Source organism: Carcharhinus amblyrhynchos, chromosome 1 (genome assembly GCF_965287045.1).
Source record: "Carcharhinus amblyrhynchos chromosome 1, sCarAmb.v2.hapA, whole genome shotgun sequence".
In the NCBI taxonomy this organism is placed as follows: Eukaryota; Metazoa; Chordata; class Chondrichthyes; order Carcharhiniformes; family Carcharhinidae; genus Carcharhinus; species Carcharhinus amblyrhynchos.
Genome location: NC_137324.1, coordinates 49,181,796 through 49,198,678, shown reverse-complemented (window position 1 = coordinate 49,198,678; position 16,883 = coordinate 49,181,796). Strand labels below are relative to the sequence as shown.

General features: G+C 43.1%; 1 protein-coding gene across 7 annotated transcripts in view; it reads left to right on the top strand.

Annotated features, from left to right (window-relative positions):
- The window catches only part of znf532 (zinc finger protein 532), a 150,629-nt gene that overhangs the window by 113,032 nt on the left and 20,714 nt on the right, over positions 1–16,883 (top strand). For all 7 annotated transcript variants that reach the window (XM_080218815.1, XM_080181327.1, XM_080218749.1 and 4 more), the window contains one exon: positions 8,318–8,430. In XM_080218815.1, coding sequence (XP_080074941.1) covers positions 8,318–8,430 — 113 coding nt within the window. The remainder of the gene's footprint in view (positions 1–8,317; positions 8,431–16,883) is intronic.

Sequence of the window (16,883 nt, the reverse complement as noted above, 5' to 3'; positions counted from 1 at the left end):
CTCAACTCTGTTCTAAATTGACTCCCCCTTATTTTGAGGCTGTGTCCCCTAGTTTTTGTTTCCTTTCTAAGTGGAAATAATCTCTCTGCCTCTACCCGATATAGCCCCTTCATTATCTTACATGGCTCTATAAGATCCCCCCTCAGCCTTCTAAACTCTAACGAGTACAGGCCCAATTTACTCAATCTCTCCTCATAAGCTAACCCCCTCATCTCCAGTATCTGCACTCCATCCAAGGCCAATATATCCTTTTGCAAATAAGGGGACCAGAAGTTAACATAATACTGCAGTTGAGGCCAAGTTTTATACTGATTTATCATAAAACTTCCTTGCTTTTGTTTTCTATGCCTTGGTTTATAAAACTGAGGATCCCTTATGCTTTATTATCCAATTTCTCAACCTGTCCTGCCACCAGCAGTGATTTGTGTGCAAATGTCTGCAAATGCTCTCGGCTTCTACACCCCTTTTAGCATTTCAACCCTTATTTAATATTGTCTCTTGTTGTTCTTTCTACCAAAATGTTTCACTTCACATTTAAGATTAAACTAAATTCTCTGAGTTCCTTAGCTGTCAACTGTTTTCCTCATGCTGCCTTTATTTTGTAGGGAGGAAATGTTTAAATTTATTGTAAAATTTGAATCATTTACTATTACTATCTATCCTTGTTTAATTTTAACTTTATCCCCTAGATCTGATTAATTAATTGAACACCAATTGTAATTATATGATAAATTATCCAATTGGTTTTAGTCTTTAAACTAATTATTTTTTTCGCATCTTTCCATACAATTGATTAATTTGAATTGAATTAAAATTAAATCACGAGTTTACCAGTGTACTCAACTGCTGATACTCCTTGAACTGTGGCGTCATTTTGCAACTTTTTTCCCCTTGCATGGTTCAAAGGGATTGCATTTTTAATTCATTTGTGGGATGTGGGCTTTGCTGACTAGGCCAGCACTATTGCTCTCTCTAGGGCTCTTGAGAAGGTAGTAGTGAGCTGCCTTCTTGAATCGCTGCAATCCATGTGCTATATGTGCGCTTGCAGTGCTGTTAGGGTAAGAGTTCCAGGATTTTCACCTAGCAACAATGAAGGAACAAAGATATAGTTCAAAGTCAGGACGGTGAGTGACTTAGAGGAATCAGAGAGATGGGTCATAGAATCATACAGTGTCGAAGAGGCACTTCGGCCCATCTGAAATGACACACGAGAAACACCTGAACTCGCACCTAATCCCATCCCCCAGCACTTAGTCCATAGCCTTGAATGTTATGACCTGCCAAGTGCTCAAGCAGGTACTTTTTAAATTATTTGAGGTAACCAGCTTCTACCATCCTCCCAGGGAGCGCATTCCAGGCAGTCGCCACCTTCTGGGTAAAAAGGTTTTCCCTCACATCCTCTCAAACCTCAACTTGAACCTATGTCCCCTTATGACTGACTCTTCAGTTATGGGGAATAGCTGCCCCTTATCCAGTGTGTCCATGTCCCTCATAATCTTGTACACCTCGATCAGGTCGTCACTCAGTCTTCTCTGCTCCAATGAAAACAAACCAAGTCTATCCAACTTCTCTTCATTACTTAAATGCTCCCTCCCAGGCAGCATCCTGGCGAATCTCCTCTGCAACCTCTCAAGTGTAATCACATTCTCCTTATAATGTGGAGACCAGAACGGCACACAGTACTCTAGCTGTGGCCTCACCAAAGCTCTATACATCGCCAACATTACTTTTCTGCTTTTGTAATTATACCGTGATTGACAGTGTTTGTAGGGTCCCCATGCTGCCGATCTCTTCCTTTACACTGACACCACCACCAGCTTCCTCCTTTACACTGCCTCCATCCGTTCCCTTTCTCATCCTCCCCTTTGTATTGCCCACCCTTCCAATCTCCTTTACACTGCTCTCCCTCCTGGCCTTTCCCTACTGCTTCCAGCCTCCCTTTTTGTGCTGACATTTTTATGCAGACCATATATTTACATTGCACCTCTAACTTAATAAAACATCCCAAGGCACTTCCCAGGCATATTATCAAACAAAGTATCACACTGAGCTACATAAGAAGATATGGGGCTGAATTTTCATTCTTGAGATGGCCAGCAGGAGTTGGGAAATTTCCTGGTACGGTGCACCCACCTTAGGAGAAAGTTCCTGCATAGCGGGAATTTGGTTTCAGAGTGGCAGTTGTTAGTGGGATTGGGGCCTATGGTGTTTCAAGCAGTGTAGAGGCAGCCACAGTGGCAGCCGGATATAGAGGCAGGCTGTTTAAAAGGTCCACCTTGGTGCTGTAGGTCTTCATCACAGTTACAATAACATCAGTGAAACTAGCCCTCACCTCCTCACCTCCCACATTCCCACACACTCCCCATGCCTTCTCCATGCCAACTCATACCCTCATCCACCCCCAATGGTCCCTCATATTCTCCATGTCAACATCTGCCTCTCCAACTGCTCCCACTGGCCCCTCATACTGTTCATGTTCTCTCTAGCCACCCTCAATGGCCACTCATAGCTTCATGCCAATTGCTTAGTTTATTTGCTCTCTCTTCTTTCAAACTGAAATTGGAAAGCAAGTACACTCAACTGTGCTTGCCGTAAAATGATTATTCCTTATAACTTTTCAACACCTGACCTTGATTGAAGAGTATTTTGGTGAATTAGCGCACAAGTGGCACTGAAACATTCCCCCAACTCCCATCTCGTTAAACTAATCTTTGCTGATGACACCAAAATTGGTGGAAAGGCAAATTGCGCGGAGGGTGGTGAGAGTCTACAGAAGGATCTAGATAGGCTGGGCGAATGGGCCAGCAAATGGCAAATGGAATTTAATGTTGGCAAGTGCGAGGTGGTCCACTTTGGTAGGAATAATGGTAGGAAGGATTATTACTTACGTGGCAAAAAACTGCAGCAGGCGACGGTGCAGAGGGACCTCGGGGTCCTTGTGCATGAGTCGCAAAAACCCAGCCTGCAGGTGCAGCAGGTGGTCAGGAAGGCTAATGGGATGCTGGCCTCCATAGCAAGGGGGATTGAATATAAAAGTAGGGAGGTCTGGCTGCAGCTGTATAGGGCATTGGTGAGGCCGCAACTGGAGTACTGTGTGCAGTTTTGGGCGCCGTACTTACGCAAGGATATTTTGGCCTTGGAGGGAGTGCAGAGGAGGTTTACTAGGCTGATGCTGGAGTTGAGGGGGTTGAGCTATGAGGAGAGGCTGAATAAATTAGGCTTGTACTCGTTAGAGTTTAGAAGAATGAGGGGAGATCTCATTGAGACGTATAAGATGATGAATGGGATGGATAGGATAGAGGTGGAGAGACTCTTCCCGCTCAGAAAGGACAGTAGGACTAGGGGGCACAGCCTCAAGATAAAGGGGGGGCGGTTTAGAACGGAGTTGAGGAGGAACTTCTTCACTCAAAGGGTGGTGAATCTCTGGAATTCTCTGCCCGTTGAAGTGGTGGAGGCGATAAAAAAAATTTTTAAGACGCGGGTTGATGGGTTTTTGATAAGAGAGGGGATTAAGGGTTATGGGGAGAGGGCGGGAAAGTGGAACTGAGCCACGACAGATCAGCCATGATCTTATTGAATGGCGGGGCAGGCTCGAAGGGCTAGTTGGCCTACTCCTGCTCCTGTTTCTTATGTTCTTATGTTCTTAATTAATGCTGGGCCGTTTTGGAATGAAATTGGGGTGCACTCTTCCACTGTGTCACTGTCTCTCCATAATAGAGGGTATTATGGGCTTGATGGGCTGAATGGTCTACTCCTGTTCTTGCCTTCCCAATGCCCTTCACTTTGAATGTGGTTATTTATATGCAAGTACACTTTCACAAGACTTGAGATTGCTCTACATATGAACGGGAGGTGCACTGGTTAGCACTGTTGCCTCAAGTCTGCAGGGACCCAGTTTCAATTCTGGCCTTGGATGACTGTCTATGTGGAGTTTGCACATTCTGTCTGTGTCTGTGTGGGTTTCCTCCAAGTGCTCCGGTTTCCTCCCCCACTCCAAAGATGTGCAGCTTAGGTGGATTGGCCATGCGAAGTTGCCCCTCGTTGTCCCGAGATGTGTAGATTAGAATAATAGCCATGGTAAATGTGTGGGACAACGGGGATAGGGTGGTAAGATATTCTGTCAGTGAATTGGTGCAGACTTGATGGGCTGAAAGGTCTCCTTCTGCACTGTAGGGATTCTATGTTATTCTGTGAGCGTAGACAGTGAATCCAGCCGCCTGGTTAACGTTGCCCGCTGTTCACTAAGACACACCTTTAAGCAGGGAGCACTTCATGTTGCTCAGATGCAAGATCCGAGGCCAGTATTTCCCCTCTCTTGCTCAGTGGCACTGAGGAGACCCACTGTAATGCTGCATCATCTCTTTGGCTATTATTTGATTATGAACACAGCAAGAATGAACCTGGAATCTTTCCAATTTGCATGGTACTTGAGCTCATAATCTTCCCGTTTCCTAGTTAGCCTTCAGGAAACTCACAAAGTTTGGAGAAATTTTAGGTGAATTTATTGGTAGAGCAAATCAGATGGTGCTTTTGTCAGCACAAATGTTTCACCGCAATAATTAGTAAATTTAAGGGAACTGGTCACAGATTTCACTTTCTTATTGGATTTTCAGCAACGAGTAATTACTGTGCTGTTTGGTTTCCAAGCACCCACATATCATCAGTATGTAGGTGGATCTATTAGTCTGCCACCTTATGTTTCTGCTTTTGGAGCACATCATTATCTTGGTTATTAATGCACAGCAGCAGTTAGTTTTTATTTGCTGTTGACACTAAGTTCATCACTTCTTCAGTTGTATCACATTCCTCTCAAATGAGTGGACTATTCATCTGTCAGTTGTGGGCAACTACTTCTGGTTGTAATTGAAATTTTGTGTTGGCGCTAAGTGTTCAAGTTGAGGAAGGCTGCGCAAACCAAGTGGAATTCTTGGGGCATGTTACCTAACATGGTGAAAATGAAGCAATTAAACATGGAAACATAGAAATTGGAAGCAGACTAGGCCATTCGGCCCTTCGTGTCTGCTCCGCCATTCATTTTGATCATGGTTGATCATCAAAATCAATTCCCCCCTCCCCCATTTACCTTGATCCCTTCAGCCTCAAGAGCTATTTCCAATTTCTTCTTGAAATCAGACAACATTTTGGCCTCAACTACTTTCTGTGGCAGTGAATTTACCACTCTCTGGGTGAGGAAATTTTTCCTCACCTCAGTCTTAAGTGGTTTACCCCCTTATCCTCAAACTATGACTCCTAGTTCTGGACTACCCCATCACTGGGAACATTGTTTCTGAGTCTACCCTGTCAAATCCTAATGACGTGGGGTGAAGAATACCAATTTAAGAAAAATACATCTTTTTTAAAAATTATTTTACTTCCTCTTGCCATAGGAAGGAAACCTGCTATCTGACCTATCACCCCACATACTGTCCCCCACCCCAGCAACTCCCCAAACCTTGTTTATATGTGCTTGTGGTAGATGTGGAATATCTTGTTAACAACCCTGACATAGATGCAGTATTTTCTCCACATTAATACTTCTATTAGCTTAGTTCTGTTTGTCAGTAAGCTTGTATTTCTGATTTATTAGTTAACACAAATTAATTTTTCTGTACCATACTTTGAAAAATGTTATTAGGTGGCGAGAGTGTTTTATGTGCTGTTTTATTATTTGGGGTTTCAAAGCCCTTCAAGGAGACAGAAAATCTTTGAAACGCTCTTTCACTAAAGAACTTCCCCAAATAAAGAAAATACATGTATGATATTCCTTGCCAGTTTTAAAAAGAGTCAGATTTCCTACCCCTAATGGAAACCTGCCCTGCCATGTTCCATAGTTCCGCGATGACTTTAATTATTTTTCTGATGAGAGGAGTCTGGGCTCCAACATGACGTAAAAGACAGGATTTTCCGGCCGTGCTCGCCCTGAAACCGGAAAATCCCGCCTGAGGTCAACGATCCTTTCCATGGTCCGTCCCTTGCCCGCTACGATTCCTGGAATGGGAAAATTCACCGCAACGAATCAAAGGACAGTACAGCACAGATGAGGCCATTCATGGGCACAATGGGCTGAACTCTACAATATTCTACTGGAAAGATACATAGCATACAAAAATCCTAAGCTTCCTCTTGAATTGTACAAATTGGTGACACAGTGGTTAGCACTGCTGCCTCAGAGTCCAGAGACCCAGGTTCGATTCCTGGCTTGGTCACTGTCTGTGCTGAGTCTGCACATTTTCCCCGTGTCTGCATGGGTTTCCTCTGGTTGCTCTGGTTTCCTCCCACAGTCCAAAGACATATTGGCTAGATGCATTGGCCATGCTAAGTCTTCCCTCAATGTACCCGAACAGGTGCCGGAGTGTGGCGACTAGGGGTTTATCACAATAACTTCAATGCAGTATTAATGTAACCCTACTTGTGACACTAATGAAAAAAGTTTAAACTTGTTTTTATTTATTTGTAGGACATAGGCATCGCTGGCTGGCCAGCATTTTATTGCTCATCCCTGATTGCCTTTGAGAAGGTGGTGGTGAGCCGCCTTCTTGAATCACTGCAGTCCATGTGTGTGGAACATGAGGACGGTCTCAACAAGGATCTTGGGTTCATGTCGCACTATCTGTAACCCCCAACACTTGCCTGGGTTTGCAAAACCTCACTCACTGTACTGTCTGGAGACAATACACATCTCTTTAACCTGTGATCAGTGCTCCTTCCACTCACATTGTCAGCCACTTCAAGACTTGAACAGCAGGTTAGGTGTAAAGATTCGCATTCTGATCAGTAATCTGTAAACTGTCTGTGCTTTATATGCTTTGTCTGAGGCCAGAACTCTCCATTCACCTGACGAAGGGACTAACCCGAAAGCTTGTGCGTTTACTATCAAATAAATCAGTTGGACTAAAACCTGGTGTTGTCAGACTTTTTACTGTGTTTACCCCAGTCCAACGCCAGCACATCCACATCATAGTATATGAACAAACAGGGAATTGAGGAATATAAGTGGTTGGTTTAGGTAGGTAAACATGATCGGCGCAGGCTTGGAGAGACGAAGGGTCTGTTCCTGTGCTGTACTGTTCTTTGTTCACTTGGTCAAATGCGGTCTTGATGTCAACGGCTGTCAATCCCACCTCACCTCTGGAATTCAACTCTTTTTGTCCATGTTTGAACCAAGGCTGTAATGAGGTCAGGAGCTGGGTGACTCTGGCGAAACCCAAACTGGGCGTCACTGAGCAGGTTAATGCTGAGCGGGTGCTGCTTGCTAGCACTGTCGATGACTTTACTGATGATCAAGGTCATTTGGTAATTGGCTGGGTTGGATTTGTCCTGCTTTTTGTGTACTGAACGTACCTGGGCAATTTTCCACATTGTTGGGTAGAGACCAGTGTTGTAACTGTACTGGAAGAGTTTGGCTAGGGGAGCGGCAAGTTCTGGAGCACAAGTCTTTCGTACTATTGCTAGAATGTTATCAGGGCCCATTGCCTTTGCAGTGTCCAGTGCCTCCAACTGTTTCTTGATATCATGTGGAGTGAATTAAATTGGCTGGAGACTGGCATCTGAGATGCTGGGGACTAGAACATGTAACAGGTTGCCTGATAATGGCTTTGCTCAGAGAAACGATTTAATAAATCTCTAAGTGGCATTAGCCAAGGTCTTGGATTAGATTTTTCCTTGACTCCCTCAGTTAGGAAATTTTGTGCAGCTAAGGGAGAAGAAGAAACAGTGGGCGGAATTTTACCGGCATGTCTGCCCACGTTTCGCCTGATCCCACCCGAGGCCAACGGAGAATGCCGTTCTCTGAGCCAAGCCCCCCCCCCCCCCCGGAATCGGGGCTGGCATGCCGGTAAAATTCCGGCCAATACTTTGGGAGGGTTAAAATATTGGGAATATTTCAGAGAACAGCTAAGAATGAGCCAAATTGCTGTGGGTCTGGAGATACATGGACGCCAGACCAGGTAAGGACAGCAGATTTCTTCCCTTAGGGTTATTAGTGAACCAGATGGGGTTTTACAGTAATCAATGGTAGTTACTATGGTCACAGTTACTGAGACCATCTTTGCATTTCATTGAATTTTAAATTCCGCCACCTACCATGGGGGAATTTGAACTCAGCTGAGCATCAGCCTAAGCCTCTGATTTCTTGCCACTGTCTCCCCAGTTATGACCATTGGTTAGGTTATGTGTTGGTACTTACACTGTTGAATGCTTGTTTCTACCTTTGAAAATGCTGGTGCTCTGCTCAAAAGGTTGGCTTGCCTCTTACTCAGTTTATAAGGAAAATGGATAACAATGCTTACGATGGTGCGATATTTCCTTTTGATAACAGCAAATGAAGAAGCACCCATGTCGCCAGTGTGAGAAATCCTTCAGCTCTTCGCACAGTCTCTGTCGGCACAATCGCATCAAGCATAAAGGAATCAGGAAAGTGTACACATGCTGGTAAGTACAGTTGTGAAGTGTGCTGATCGGGTGGTCCCTTTCTTAGAGCTGAAGAAATCCATAAATTACTCATATTTCATCAATTGAGGGCAGAAGGAGGAGACATGAACAGCTTAAGCAGAATACTCATAGAAGAGAAAAAGAGCTTGGATGAGCTTTACCCTACTTAGTGGTCCTGGAGTAATTAATCTTTTGGGTGGCACAGTAGTTAGCGCTGCTGCCTCACAACTCCAGGGACCTGGGTTCGATTCCTGGCTTGGGTCACTATCTGTGTTGTGTTTGCACATTCTCGCCCTGTCAGCGTGGGTTTCCTCCGGGTGCTCTATTTCCTTCCACAGTCCAAAGATGTGCAGGTTAGGTTGATTGGATATGCTTAATTGCCCCTTAATGTCCTGGGATGCATAGCTCAGTGTGATTAGTGGGGTAAATGTGTGGGGTTGTGGGGAAAGGGCCAAGGGTGGGATTGTTGTTGATGCAAATTTGGTGGGCCGAATGGCCTCCTTCTGCACTGTAGAGATTCTATGACTTTTATGATGATTCTATGAACTGCATTGTAGAGGAGAGTAAAGCCCTCCTAGAGATCTGGGGATGGATGTTGGTGTGAGGCATTTTCCAGTTTACTGTCCAGAAACTGGAGGGAGCAAAGGTTGGGGCTGTATTTGATTTGATTTGATTTATTATTGTCACATGCATTAGCATACAGTGAAAAGAATTTGTTTCTTGCGTGCTATACAGACAAAGCATACCAGTCATAGAGAAGGAAATGAGAGAGTGCAGAATATAGTGTTACAGTCATAGCTAGGGTGTAGAGAAAGATAAACTTAATGCAAGGTAGGTCCATTCAAAAGTCTGATGGCAGCATGGAAGAAGCTGTTTTTGAGTCAGATGGCACATGACCTCATACTTTTGTATTCTTTTCTTGACAGGAGAAGGTGGAAAAGAAAAGGTCCTGGGTACGTGGGGTCCTTAGTTACGCTGGCTGCTTTGCTGAGGCAGTGGGAAGAATAGACAGACTCAATGGTTGGGGGGGCTAGTTTGCGTGATAGATTGGGCTACATTCACAACCTTTTGTAGTTCATTGCAGTCTTTTGCAGAGCAGGAACCGTACCAAGCTGTGATACAAACAGAAAGAATGCTTTCTATGGTACATCTGTAAAAGTTGGTGAGAGTCGTAGCTGACCTGCCAAATTTCCTTAGTCTTCTGAGAAAGTACAGATGTTGGTGGGCTTTCTTAACTATAGTGTTGGCATGGGGGGATCAGAACAGGTTGTTGATGATCTGGACACCTATGTAACAGAGGAAATTAATGTTGTTGCAAAATGGAGGGTTTGCTGGAGTTGAAAAGCAAATCAAAGTCTGTGGTGAAAGAAAGGTCAAAGGTTAAGTACAGCAGGGTTCAAGAGTGCCATTGTAGTGACTTTCAGAGGTTGGGTCTCCAGATGTGGATCCAGAAGAAGCTAGGTTAAGGGAATGTAAGTGGTGATGAATAAACGGAAGTGGTAGGAGAGAGTCTGGAAGAGTTGAGATTGACAGGCTTTGGGATAAGGCCTGTATAAGGTGACACTTTAATCCTTAGGTGCCTGGGTCTATCAGATGTTCAAAGTTGAACTATTCACTTCCTCCCAATTAAAAGCTATGGATAAATAAAGTGAAAGTGTTCACCCCTGAAAAATTCTGACCCGTAGATGGGTTTGTCACAATTTAGAAAAGCAAGACAGGCAGCCCCTATCAGCTTGGTCAGCTGAGATGCAGTAGATGGACATTCTGCTCCCCTTTCAGTTGGGACTTGCAGTCATGTGAAAATGTGATGAGAGGAGGAGGGAGCAGTCCTCCTGTGAGCAGGTGCTACCTGTCAATCCTCTGCAGTCTACAGAATGTTTTTAAAATTCTCATAAGTCTTAGGAAATTAGCTGTTTCTAATAGTGGGAAGGATCAAATATTGGAGCTCAGCAAACACTAGACAAGATTAAGAAGTGAGTCAGGTTCAGGCTGGAAGCATTGAGAAATCCTGCATATTATGAACGTTTAATTTGCAATATGAACGCCCATGTCTGTGGGCTTGAACTTGATTGATAGCTTTTTATTCAAAAGCCTCTTGGCTTAGCACGTATAGTACAGATATATTTAGTTTAGTTTCTGGAACTGACCCTTGCACTTGAGCCAACATAAGAATCATGTTGCTCACATAAATCAATGAACCATTAAGGGCATCCAAAAACCTCATCTCAGTGATCTGTCCCAGAAAAGAGTATTTTGTCCTTCATGGACAGGATGCATTTATTTTCATTTGAAGTATTGTATCTCTCATATTGTTTCAGTGGAGTTGTACTAAATAAATCCATTTGATTACTCGTAGCCCGATTGTAACGGCACATCACTGTGTTTTGATTAGACAGAAAAACATGTGCCTTCCCTTCATCATGAAAAGATAGTTGTCCTGTGTCACACTGTCGCACTCATAGCAAGTACAATGGTTGCAGGTTTCTGCTCGTAGGACACGCCATTTTGATTGTGTGAACAGACTTTTGGCGTGGGCAAGCAACAAAGACCAGAATTCTCGTTCACGCCGATGGGATTCTCCAGTCCTGCCGGCAGCATACCCCCGCTCACGGATTTCCCATGGGGTGACATCGATAGGAATTTCCATTGACAGTGGCAGGACCAAGGAATCCTGCCGCTAGCAAAAAACGCGCCACCTGCCACTGGTGGGAAACATGTCCATAAATTTTGGGATGGGGTCCAAAATCTAACTGGAACATTTACTGGAATAATTCACTAGAAAACTCTCCTACTGATCCAAATGTCATTGTGCACCCACATTTTGTGCTGCGTCCGTTTATTTTTTTTTGTGTCTTTGTGATTTGATTTATTGATCAGAGAGAAATGAAGTAATTGAGTTCAATTAACCATAAATAATAAACACTCTGTTCTTTCGAGACTTTAATAGCTAACTGCCATGGATCTTGATAAATTATTTACATAGTATTGCACCATCCATTTTTAAATGACTGCAATCATTTTTAGTTATTAAAAGGTATTTGCCAAAACAATTCCGAGCAGTGCCAGCATATATATATATATATATATATATATACAGTGCAGTTTATCACTGACCAGCCAGCAAGTGCAAAAGTTAAGAACGGAAGTAGTCCAGTGCACGCTATACACTTGTAACAAGTGCCCCGGCCAGGATTCTCTGATCACGTTCGCCCCACCACTGCTGCCAGCGAGAACGGAGAATTTGGCGCTCAGCCAAAACTCTATTAACTGCTGCAGGACCAGAGAATCCCAGCTGTGGTTGAGGACAGAGAATTCCGACCTACATGTTTCAGTTTATAAAAGGGCAGTTTTGGAGTGATATGATATCCGAGGGCAAAAGACAAACAGACGATAGAGGACCTAGCAAAAGGCTATAGGAATGATATGAGGAAAACAGGAAAGAAATCATGGACCCGAACAGGTGCCATAGTATGGTGACTAGGGGATTTTCCCAGTAACTTCACTGCAGCGTTAAAGTAAGACTACTTGTGACACTAATAAATAAACTTTAAACCTCTTTCTTAAGTTTTTAGTTTTCGGTATTTACTCATTGAAATATTTACTATTTACTATGATATCATTGTTTCTGGTACAGCTGTAACTATGTAAGACAACTTCTTCCTTTTTATTATTTAGTAGAAAATAATATTTTGCTATTTATCTTATGAAAGCCCCTGATAATTTTGAACCACTCTGAGATTTCTTAATAATTTTCCCAATTGGAATAGAAAGAATCCTAGTTTGTCTCACATAACATACACCTATCTTTCTTTCGTAATAACTATCTTCTGCAACATCTCCATAATCTTGACATCCTTCTGAAAATGATGTGTTTGAAATCGGGCATAATATAATTGCAACCTAACCAATGATTTGTCTAAGTTCACTGTTACCTTTTTACATTTAGATTTGACATGTATATTTATGAAACCCAGGATTTCATACGCATTTCCATAACGACTTCCTCAATCCATCAAATTCATTTGTTTAAAGTAATTATCAAATATTACCATAAGCGAGAGAATGATCCTTATTTCAACTACAACCTATGGCCAAACATGGTGCTTCCTTCAGCTATTTGCCATGGCAAATCATTCCCCAACAACTCTCTCTGTGAAAAGAGTCTCCCTCACCTCACTGCCCACTCCCAAGTGAAAATTTGGAGTGGATTATTCCTCGTCATTTAGTCACCGATGAGAAGAAATAGTCTCTGATGAAACATTTCATCATTTAAAAAATCTTCTATTAATTATCTGTAGTCCTTTCTGCTCCAATGTACAATGCCTCAGCCTTCCAAATCAGCCCTAATATTCTACTAAATAATTCAGATTTGATTAGACACTGCTGATTGGCCCTTTGTGCAAAGCAAACCTTGAGAACGGTTGGTCCTGCATAATTGCACAAGATGAATTAAGTTGTCCTTCAAATCGTTTCTATTTGGAAGTAAAATCATTGCACACTGGTAGTTTAATTTGCACAACATTCCAGCGATGTACGTTTCCCATTGTGTTAGGTTGTTTCATGTATCAGAAGTCTGCATTTTGACATTTGGCACTGTCAGTGAGGGCATGAGCCATCTACACCTGACAACAGAGGAATGTGTGTCACTCTTCACCAGATTCTCAATGTTTATTGGAAGGCTCTCTGTCACAAAGCTGTTGAACATTGACTCTCAGTTTTCATGCTGTGTTAAATATATGGTGACGTATAAGGCAACCCCATTTTCCAGCCCCTCAAACTCAGGTTTTTGAATATACTTGCCATTTAAGCCAAGTTGCATTTCAGCCACGACATGATGAACTTGCATTAGTAGTCAGCCTCTTCACAAATAAGAGATTATTTACTTATCACAATCTCAAGGGATGTAGCAGGCTTTTGGACTGCGTTATAAAAGTGCGTGGGCATTATCTTATCAACCCACGTGGCGAATGACAAAGACCACCCATACCGATGCCATTCATTTACTTTTATAGCTGGCATATTGCTAAAACACCATTTTTGGAGGCTTCGAAAAGTGACCTGTCCATATTCACCATGCTATTACACTATATTAATGAAGAAATACCATTTAACTGACTGAATTCAGACTTTTCGATCATCCTTGTGTCATTTGAACAACATGAACTTCCCCTATTAAACAGATTGTTTATTTAAAGTTTTATTTATTTGTCACAAGTAAGGCTTACATTAACACTGCAATGAAGTTACTGTGAAATTCCCTGAGTCACCACACTCTGGTGGCTGTTCAGGTCAATGCACCTAACCAGCATTTCTTCCAGATTGTGGGAAGAAACTGGAGCACCCGGACAAAACCCACGCAGACATGGGGAGAATGTGCAAATTGCACACAGACAGCGACCCGAGCCGGGAACCGAACCCGGGTCTCTGATGCTGCGAGGCAGCTGTGCTAACCACTGTGCCACCATGCTGCTCACTATCACCTAAATGACCTAAAGTTCTGAGCACACTTTTGTTTTTGCCACCATTTGGCTATAAATTTATCTTTGCTTCTTTTTTTCTCATTCATCTCGTCATTTCTGACCCCAAAGGCAGGATAGGAATAAAAGCAGGAAATGATGGAAATACTCAGCAGGTCAGATGGCACCCCCCGGAGAGAGAGAAACAGAATTAACATTTCAGGTCGATGACCCTTATTCAGGAACGTGCAGGCAGAATAAGAAGAATCAGAACAGAAAGGGTAGACATTGTTTCCAAGTTGTTGGTTTTGTCACGATGCATTGTGTAGGACTGACTCAAGGTAACACACTTTGTGTTTGTCTTTCTGGCGTCATCTAAGGAAGTAGCAAAAATCCATTTAATCATCTTTGTGCATCTCCACAGGACAATGTATTGAAGGATCAATACTGAGTTCTGAGAATGAAGCAGTGCTCAGAAATGAAACCAGATTTTCAGTTGCATGGGGCCACTGTTGTGGCACTGTGATTAGCACTGCTGCCTCACAGTATCAGGGACCAGGGTTCGATTCTGGCTTGTGGTGTCTGTCTGTGTGGATGCTGCACGTTCTCGCCGTGTCTGTGTAGACTTCCTCTGGGTGCTTTGGTTTTCTCTGACACTCCAAAGTTGTGCGGGTTAGGTTCATTGGTCATGCCAAATTGCCTCTTAGTTTCAGGGGGATTAGCTGGGTAAATATGTGGGGTTATGGGGACAGGACCTGGGTGGGATTGTTGTAGGGGCAGGCTCAATGGGCTGAATGGTCTTTCTGCACTGTGGGGATTCTATGGATTTAATTCTTTGATTTGATTTGATTTATTATTGTCACATGTTTTAGAAACAGTATAAAGTATTGTTTCTTGCACGCTATGCAGGCAGCATACCGTTCATAGAGAACATTCATTGTTGTTCCGTTCCATTGCTCTCCAAATGAGCTGTGCAATCCTGGAGTAAATCATTTCTGAATATTGGTCAGGTTGTTACAATGATAATGATTTGAAACTGCCACCATTCATCGTCATTATTCCACTGAATCTGGCAGCAAATACTGAGGCCACAATACCTGGGGTGAGGACACAGTGCTGGCACAATTTGAAAATCATGGTCCCAGAGTTTGTCCCAGGTCCCCATGCCTCTGGGACAGTTTGGAATTTTCTCAGGGCTGGCATGGGGAAGAAACAGAAAATCTACTTGCTTGCAATTAACGTCCCATTAAGCTCCATAAGAAGCTTGTTAAAGGGCTTGTCTGATGAGAACGCACATTGTTCTGGGCGTATTGGAAAGGTGATTTGACAAAAGATTGAATTTTGTTGTGCTAACTAGTCCCGGGTCCAGCACTGTACCTCTTTCTATGTTTACGTAGCCCCTTTCCTGTATACTCCAGCACCTAGCCTTCTAATGACTTGTCTGTTGTACTTGACAAGACTGTGCCAGTCTCCATCGTAACTGCTGCTTTCCTTTGCTATTACTGCTAAGTAGGCAATTCCTGCTTCTTTTGAGTTCACCACCAACCCAGTTAGCCCATTTACAATTAAAAGTGGTATTAACCATGGCAGTTAAGGTTCAGGGTGGCACGGTGGCACTGTGGTTAGCACAGCTGCCCTACAGCATCAGGGACCAATGTTCGATTCCACTGTCTGTATGGAGCTTGCATGTTCTCCCTGTGTCTGTGTGGTTTTCCTCCGGGTGCTCTAGTTACCTCCCACAGTCCGAAAGATGTGCAGGTTAGGTGGATTGGCCTGAACAGGCGCCGGAATGTGGCGACTGGGGGAATTTCATAGTAACTTCTTTGCTTCATTTTAATGTAAGCCTTACTCGTAACTATAAATAAGTGAACTTTAACTTTAGGGTCAGGACCCAGAATTCATCCAGCTGTCAGTTCCCAAATCCTGCCTTTAAAATCTGGCCCCTGGACTCTGCATGTGGGCAGAATTACACGGAAAACCAGAAGTTTCTGTCAGTGATTCTATACTGCTCCAGAGGCTGTGCTGTTGAGGCACCCCAAAAATGCAATTTGGGGAGGTGATGGCCATAAGTGGTATTATCACTAGACTATTAATCCAGAGATTCAACTAATGTCCTTGGGACCCGGGTTCGAATCCCACCACAGCAGATGGTGAAATGTGTATTCAATAAAAAATATCTAGAATCAAGAATCTACTGATGACCATGAAACCATTGTCGATTGTCGGAAAAACTCATCTGGCTCACTAATGCCCTTTAGGGAAGGAAATCTCCTGTTCTTACCCGGTCTGGCCTACATGTGGTTCCAGAGCCATAGCAACTTGGTTTAAGAAAGTGCCCTCTGAAATGACTTAACATACCATTCATTTCAAGGGCAATTAGGGATGGGCAATAAATGCTGGCTCAGCCAATGATGCCATCATCCTGTGAATGAATAAAAAAAAGTTATTTTCCCCTAACCACCCATGTTATCACTAAATGTTATCAATATTGTAATTATTCTTAACTAAAACTTATGATCACATCAAACAGTAGCATGCTTCCATGAACAGAGCAGGAGTATGAGCACTTGATGGCCTCTCATGTTTTAAAGATTTGTTGGCATAGTCGGCAGCCTAATTGGATTTAATGCCAGTATTATCACAATAATTGCTGCTCACCTCTGGATAAAGAAATGGAAGTGTTATCGACAAGGACAGTGTACACACTAAATAGGTTCAATGACAGTACCAGCACAATAAATGGTACTTATCTCTAAGTAAGGACAATTGTGTGCTATTTTCAGCATGCTCTCCAGGCGGAGAGTAGGAGCTCCGTCTTCTGTTTGCATTTAGGCAGTTTTAGGGATGAGAAGTTCTGACTTTTGGATAACGGAATTGTGCCCTTTTAATTTTTTTCCCCAATAGCCACCTGCTGTTGGTCACATGTGCCTTCAACCTTGCAATGTAAAGAGAACAAAGAACAGTGCAGCACAGGAACAGGCCCTTCAACCTATGTCC